Source organism: Enhydra lutris, unplaced genomic scaffold (assembly GCF_002288905.1).
Source record: "Enhydra lutris kenyoni isolate GAN:26980312 unplaced genomic scaffold, ASM228890v2 scaffoldscaffold10, whole genome shotgun sequence".
Lineage (NCBI taxonomy): Eukaryota > Metazoa > Chordata > Mammalia > Carnivora > Mustelidae > Enhydra > Enhydra lutris.
The window spans coordinates 44,437,396-44,445,652 of NW_019154094.1; the positions used below are offsets into that span (position 1 = coordinate 44,437,396).

The window sequence follows — 8,257 nt, forward strand, 5'->3', positions numbered from 1 at the left end:
TTTTTTTTTTTTTTAAAGACTTTATTTATTTATTTTACAGAGAGAGAGAGAAATCACAAGTAGGCAGAGAGGCAGGCAGAGAGAGAGGGGGAGGAAGCAGGCTCCCTGCGGGGCAGAGAGCCCGACTCGGGGCTTAATCCCAGGACCCTGCTGGGATCATGACCTGAGCCGAAGGCAGAGGCTTTAACCCACTGAGCCACCCAGGCACCCCTGTTACCTGTTTTCTTCTTGACTTCCCTTCCAGTTGAGAGGGAAAAGCTCAGACAGCCAGTGGAGGACTCATAGACAAGCTGGTAAGGCGTGTTCACTCCCATGGCTGGAGTGTTCATGAAGGAATCTGGAGTGGAAGACAAAGGGATTCTTTCTTCAACTTTTCAATTTTTATTTTATTTTTTGATTTTATAATTTTTTATTATGTTACTCACCATATAGTACATCATTGGTTTTTGATGGAGTGTTCCATGATTCATTGTTTGCATATAACACCCAGTGCTCCATGCAATACGTGTCCTCCCTAATACTCATCACTGGTCTCACCCATCCCTTACCCCTGCTCCCTGCTAAAACCCTCAGTTTGATTCCTGGAGTCCATAGTCTCTCATGGAAATCAGAGGGGGAGATGAATCAATTTTTTTTTTTTTAACCAAAAATGTAATACGGACTTTCTGCTCTAGTGGTATGGTAGAGTAGGTACTCTAAAGTGCCCTTGTTGTTACAAAACAACCAGATCTTGGAAGAAAAAGACTTCTTTAATGCATGAGGAGGCTCAGAGTAACTAAGGGAAATCTTTGAGATTCCTTTCTACAGTACCCATCCCCCAACTACAATATCCCTTAAGAGAGAAATGACACCAGTGCAGGAAGCAGGGAGCAGCAACCACAAGAGGTGACAGGATAACTGCGAGGGTAAATGCAGACATAAGTGCTGCACTAGGTGGAGAGAGTAACACCGGGCCATTCCCTTATCCAAGGCACAGAAATCAGATGCTTCTTCAACGGATCAGTCTCTTGCAGAATCACACTGTCTCATGTAGAGTCATTTGATATCTGACCACTTGAGAATTAAAATTTAGTAACCCTGGGGCTCCTGAGTGGCTCAGTCAGTTAAGCATCTGACTCTTGAGCTCAGCTCAGGTCTTGATCTCAGGGTCATGAGTTCAAGCCCTGCGTTGGGCTCCATGCTTAGCATGGAGCCTACTTTAAAAAAAATTAGTACCCCCATCGCTAGTAGAAAATCTTTTTTTAAAAAAATTTTAAAAGATTTTATTTATTTATTTGACAGATCACAAGTAGGCAGAGAGGCAGGCAGAGAGAGGAAGGGAAGCAGGCTCCCTGCTGAGCAGAGAGCCCAATGCTGGGCTCGATCCCAGGACCCTGGGATCATGACCTGAGCCGAAGGCAGAGGCTTTAACCCACTGAGCCACCCAGGTGCGCCACTAGTAGAAAATCTTGATCACACTTACAAAAACCTCATCAAATCATTTGTTCATTCTTCCCCCAAATATGGTCATTTCACTGGTTAGGCATGAAATTGTTAGGAAATGTTAAGCAATTTATTACAATTCACTCTAATTCATAAAGAAAATGGCAAACATGACCTCCTAAATAGACAAAGACTGTAACCAGAGACTGCACACTGGATAATGCACACAGGCAAAAAATAACCTTCGCTAGGATCCAAAAGTTGAGATCAGGACCAACTTTCAGTATTTTCTATTTTAGCAGAAATTAACAAAAGCTAACACTGATAAAGATAGGATAAAACTGGTCAACCATGCTGGTGTAGACAAAATCCATCTAGAAAACAGTATTTAGCAAGAGATGTACACATACTGAGACTTTCTGCTCCAGTAATCCCTCTTCTAGGAGATTGGTCTTTATAACCAATAGAAACCAAAGTTGCATATTACAGTGCATATTATACTAATGGTAAGAAACCTGAAAACATAAGCATTTGGTTAATTACAGAACATAAACATTAAATTGTCACTTAAAATGACAATTATTAAAAGCATATAACCATGATGGCAAACATCTGTGTCTAAGTATAGGCAACTGAGAAATAGGAAAATACTTTTGGAGAGAAAGAGAGAGAGAGAGAGAGAGAGAGAGACAGGGATAGACAGATGGAAAAACCACAGAAGAGACAGCAAAAATGAAAAATAGCTTTATGTAAAGATAGCAAGATTATTTGCTTTCTTTTTTTATATATGTTTTACTTAATAATATTGCCATCAACTAAAAATCAAGGAGGAGTTTTCTTTCATGACATGGCAGGACTAGTAGGTACTGGAAAGGAGAAAAGGCAGGACACAGGCTTACCATTACCACTAAGGACATGCTACCTTAGCAAGGGGAGCATTCTGGCTATAGATTTAAGGGAAGACTACTCCAGACCCAGTTACAGCTTTGGTCTACCTCATGTAATAAGACGGTCCAGAAAAAGAGAAGTCATGTAAAATAAGTCAACAGGGTTTGAATCTTCTTTTTAATGCCCCACGAGGGCTAATTTAAGGCCTTCCTGGATCAGTGCTTTTCTAAGAGAAATGGATCACATTTATATTTTATTTGTTTATAAATATATTTTATTGGTTATATTTATATTTTTTGGTTCATTTATATTTTATTTTTCATTTATATTTTATTGGTTAGACTTTTTTTTTTTTTTTCAAACTCTAGGCTTGTTTAAAGAGGAGTATCTGGAACACTCATGCCAAAAAGTGAGAGATTTCCTAGTGAGTAGAGTGGAACAGTCTGCTAATGCAGCAGGATGCAGAAATCATCAAAGCCTCTCCAGAATTCAGCTCAGCTCTCCGAAAATTCTCCTGCACCAGATTAACCACAACCCACAAGGGATGCAGGAAGCCACTGTATCACTGGTGAGAGTCTGCGATCCTGCAAGAACGCTCAAGCACCTTATGAGGAAGAATGCTAATGGTGACAACCATTTTCTTTTCAAGGTGAGAGAACACCTTATTCAGGTAGGAGGGCATCATGGGCAGGTCTGAGGGTGGGTGGCTGGGCTGGGTGGGACTTTCCTACCCATGCAACAGACCATCAGACAGTATCCCCCCTCAAATGAAATGGATCTCTAAGCTCTATACAGAACACAAGGTGCAGGAATCCATGTATGCTGATAACCATACATGTGCAGTCCAAATAAATGGCACAGTAAAATTGCCATCCTTGGGGGGAAAATGATCTTCATGAGGTCAGTGGAGGTGATGTTGGAAAGCTGCTCAGCTCCCACACAGAGCCTCTGATGCTGGCGCAGAGGAGCACATAAGCAGGGGGAGTGGCAGGGGGAGAGAAAGAACCCCAAGGAGGCTCTCTGTTCAGCATGGAGCCCAACACAGGGCTCAATACCATGACCCTGAGCCAAAATCAAGAGTCAGATGCTTAAATGACTGAGCCACCCAGGCACCCCAAGAAACAGATTCTTAAATACAGAGAACAAACTGATGGTCACCAGAGGGGAGGCGGGGATTAAGTGGGGGAATTAAACAGGTGAAGGGGATTAACAGTACACTTAATCATGATGAACACTGAGTAATGTATAGAATTACTGAATCACTATATTGTACACCTGAAACTAATATAACACTTTGTTAACTACACTGGAATTAAAATTAAACACTTAAGCGGCTCTTTTGGCTCAGGTCATGATCTGAGTCCTGGGATTGAGCCCGAAGTCGGGCTCCCTGCTTAGTAGGGAGTCTGCTTCTCCCTCTCTCGCCCCTTCCCCTGCTTGTGTTCTCTCTCTCTCTCTCTCAAATAAATAAATAAAATCTTTTTAAAAATTAAAAATGTAAAAAATTTAATAAAAGGAAAAAGAAAAAGCATACTTAAGATTGAGGCTCAAAAACACAGAAGTTATCAAAATAGAGGCACCTGTTTAATGTCCGACTCCTGATTTCAGCTCAGGTCATGATTCTCGTGATCATGACATCAAGCCCTGAGTCCGGCTCTGTGGTAGGCATGGAGCCTGCTTGGGATTCTCTCTTTCCCTTCTCTCTCTACCCCTCCTCCCATGCTCACATACACCCTCTCTCTCGAAAAAAAGTTATCGGGTGCCTGGGTGGCTCAATGGGTTAAGCTGCTGTCTTCGGCTCAGGTCATGATCTCAGGGTCCTGGAATCGAGTCCCGCATCGGGCTCTCTGCTCAGCGAGAAGCCTGCTTCCCTCTCTCTCTCTCTCTCTCTCTCTCTCTGCCTGCCTCTCCATCTACTTGTGATCTCTCTCTGTCAAATAAATAAATAAAATCTTAAAAAAAAGTTATCAAAATAACTTTATTTTACCTTGTATTTAACAAAATTTTATTGGTATTGTAAACACACACTAATTCTTTAAAGCAATAAAAATGACTGTCATTTTTTTGAGGTGGGGTGGTTTTCTTTTTTCCTGAAAAATAAATACAATAGAGCAATAAAACGCAAGTCCCTCCATATTTGCCTTTGCAAAAATATCCAAAGGCTTTTCAGCTTTTTAAAAAATTTTATTCATTTGCGAGAGACAGAGACAGAGAGTGCACAAGCAGGGGGAGAGGCAGAGGGAGAAGCAGGCTCCCTGCTGAGCAGGGAGCCACACTCCAGGCTTGATTCCAAAACCCTGAGATCGTGCCCTGAGCTGAAGGCAGACGCTTAACCTTAACTGACTGAGCCACCAGGTGCCTCCCTTTATCAGCTTTTATTTTTAACACTTTGATAACCGAATCATCCTTTCTCCATGGGGTCGCTGCCCCAGACGAGCTTCCTGTTTCCAGCAGTTGACTAGTTCTGCTCCACTGCGCCAGCATCAGAGGCTCTGTGTGGGAGCTGAGCAGCTTTCCAACATCACTTCCACTGACCTCATGAAGCTCATTTTCCCCCCAAGGATGGCAATTTTACTGTGCCATTTATTTGTACTGCACATGTATATTATCGGATGTTGAACCTCTGACCATCCAGGGAATCCTGACAACATCCAGTGGACAGGGAGAGATGCTAGGTGGGAATGGATTTTACAGGTAAGGGTGAATGGTGATGAGATAAAATGTTTTTCGCTTCCCCACAAAACCTCCTAACAGTGAGCATGACTTTTAGGCATTCAAAATGAACCTTTGAACAACATGGGTTTGAACTGTGTGGGTCCACTTACATTCAAATTTTTTTCTGATAAAAATGGTTAAGTACTGTAAATGTATTTTCTATTCCTTAGGTATTTCTTAATGACATCCTCTATTCTCTAGTTTACTTTATTGTAAGAAAACAATGTATGGTACACACACATACAAAGTTCGTGTTAATCAAACATGTTGATGTTATCAGTAAGACTTCTGGCCAACTACTAATAGTTGAGTTTTGGGTGAGTCAGAAGTTACATGTGGATCTCCAACTACTTGGGCTGTCAGCACACATCACACCTAAGAGCTACATTAGACAGGACCGAATGGCTGTGTCTTCCAGATCCTGTTCCCCTTCACCCCTCTCCAGAGCACACTTCCTCCAACTTTGCGCCTAGCATTCCCCTTCATGTTTTTATACTTACTCTTTGCATAATGTACTCATATGCAATATGTTACTTATTTTTAAAATTTTATTTAAATAGTATTATACCAAATGTATCTTTCTAAAACTTGCTTTACTTGCTTAACACTATTTGTTGAGATTTAACTATATTGATCTCTGTGTTTTAGTTCTGATTTTGGTTTTTATTAATTATTTTCTTTTTAATTGAAGTACAGTTCACATACACTATTATATTAGTTTCAGCTATACAATATAGTGATTCGATATTTGTGTACATTACAAAATGCTCCAGGGGGGCACCCTGCCAGCTTCATTGGTGATGTGTGTGACTCTTAATCTTGGGGTCATGAGTTCGAGCCCCACATCAGGTGTAAATATTACTTTAAAAATGTATTTATTTTAAAATGTTCATCACAGTAAGTGTAGTCACCACTTGTCACCATGTGAAGTTATTACAATATTATTGTCTACAGTCCCCATGCTGTACAAGCGCTTGGTTTTTACTGCTCACTATGTTCCATTGTCTAAACAGACTATCATTTGTATTTCCCCTGTCGAGGGACATTTAGAGTGCTTCCAATTTTATTTTCCTTGCCATTCTAAGCAGTTCTGAAATAAACATTTGGTACAACTTGCCCAACGTGTGCCAAATGTGACTCTCAAGTGTGGCCAGTGGACTGCTGTGAATCCACACCAGGCCATGACCAGATGAGCTCGAAAATTAAGAGTAAACATTTAGAAAACTTGGTGGTAATCTGACATTACTGTGACATCATATTTTTGAAAAGGTCAATCCACGCGAGATTGGCAATTTTACAGATTGGTCCTTCACCACAGATAGTTTGAAAAGCACAGCTCTAGGGAATGACTTAGAAGAGACATTGCTGGGCTATAAGATGCTAGAGCATCTCCCGCCTTGCAGATACCATCAAGCTGCTCTCCAGGGGAACTGTACCACTTTATATACTCAATTACAGCATTTGAGAATCTCTGTTGCTCTAGAATCTCTCTGTTTGAGAACTCACCTCAACTTCTGGAGATGTCAAATGTTTAAACTGGTGATCTGACCTTTCTATCTTGCATTCTTATTGGCACTATTTGAACTTCCAGCTAATGGCTGAAGCTTGGGTACCTACCTTTCCCCATCTGTCCAACACTCCGGCTACTTCTTCCCATTGTGCCGATCAGATAGTCAAAAGCCATCTCCTTGGCATTGAGGTGGAGGAGCTGGCTGGCCTCCACAAAGCGCCTTGTGATATCCAGGGGATTGGCACCTACTAAAAGAATCATTGAAGCAACTCATTTTCCTCTCACATGGGGCCAATGCTTCCAGGAAAGGACCTCTGTAAATGGCCAAGGAAATAAGGGTAGATGGAAGATCTACTCCTAGGGTAAGCAAGTATAAGGGTCTTCCTAATGGAAGGTCTTGACCTCTCCAAACCTGTCAGGTGGTATTTTGCTCTCTTCCCCTGCTTACCCTTCTTTCTTCCTTACCCTTAGACCAGGGTACTGACGCCATTAGTATGTAAAATAACATCTAGAAGCCTCTAGAAACATCTAGAAGGCTCAGTTACTGGTATGGCTTTATTTCCCCTCCTTGATCTTGGGTTATACCCTTGCCATGGATGATCTTGCTAACCACTAATTAGTCCTCTCAATTTACCCCCTCCTCCTGGGTGCTTCCTCTCTTCTACCATTGCATCATTTCTACAAACTCACTCTTCAGTACCTCTGGCCTCACACTGTTCTCCACAGCCTACCTTCCAGTCTGGATTCAGCAATGTTGAGGAAATGGGACGGAAAACTGGAGAACAGAGAGGGGTGGGAGGATGACTCCTGAGGGGGTTGTGGGAAGGGGTTGGATTCCTACAGCAGACCCATGGTTGCCACCTAGCCCCAGCATATCCTTATATACCTGTCTGGGATGGCTGTGGTGGACACACACATTGGTCTGGGCAGATCCTTCTGGACTCAGAAAAAATGGAGAAGAATTTGGTGAGCCAGCCTTACCAGACACAGACTCCACCATGGCCTTCATCTTCAGGGTGAGCAGCTCTGTCAGCAGGTGGATGGACTGCTGCTGGAATCTGTGCAGGGTCTCCTGGCTAGAGTGTGCTAGATGGCCACGGGTGGGAGACTGGGTGAACTTGGCTGACCCAGTGGATGTGGGCAGCAATTGCTGTGGTGGTGCTGATGGTGGTGGTGGTGGTGGCTTCTTCTGGACAGGGGCCTGTGCGGGGGTTAATTCCATGAGCACCATGGGTGGGGGTCCAATGCTGATCTCTAGGCCCACGATGTTGGATGGGGTAGGCAACATGGGGTCAGCAGTGAGTTCTTCCCAAGTGAACTCAAAGATGTTCCTGATGCCCTTAGGTACAGAAATGCCTGCGTTCCGGCAACTGATGAGCAGTCTGGAGATGCGGGCCAGCAGCCTGGGAGCCGAGGCTGTGTACTGCTGGTACAATTCTCGGTTGCTCTTGATGTCAGTCATGTTGGTACAGTATGCATCCTGCTAGGTAATACTGTCCATCTCAGACCAGATGGACCTGCAGCTGTAGAAAGTCAGAGCCCCTTGAGAGGAAAACAAAAGGGACAGCTCTTACCTAGGGTGAAGACTTGGAGACAGACAGAATGGAAGTGATGAAACGGCCTTTATAGGTCATTGAGCCAGCAGGTCCTATCCAGGAAGAATAAGACTCCTCCTCACACAGGAAGGCAAAGGGATGTCCCTCCTCCTTTTTCTTCCCAGAG

The 8,257-nt window shown here is 43.0% G+C and overlaps 1 protein-coding gene across 1 annotated transcript in view; it reads right to left on the bottom strand.

Moving 5' to 3' along the window:
- The window catches only part of LOC111144228 (chromosome unknown C3orf20 homolog), a 76,356-nt gene extending 68,359 nt beyond the window's left edge, over positions 1-7,997 (bottom strand). The window contains exons 1-3 of the mRNA XM_022498440.1: positions 7,517-7,997; positions 6,643-6,783; positions 218-337 (exon numbers count right to left, since the gene is read on the bottom strand). Of these exons, the coding sequence (XP_022354148.1) occupies positions 218-337; positions 6,643-6,783; positions 7,517-7,997 (742 nt within the window). The remainder of the gene's footprint in view (positions 1-217; positions 338-6,642; positions 6,784-7,516) is intronic.
- Between the last annotated feature and the right edge of the window lie 260 nt (positions 7,998-8,257).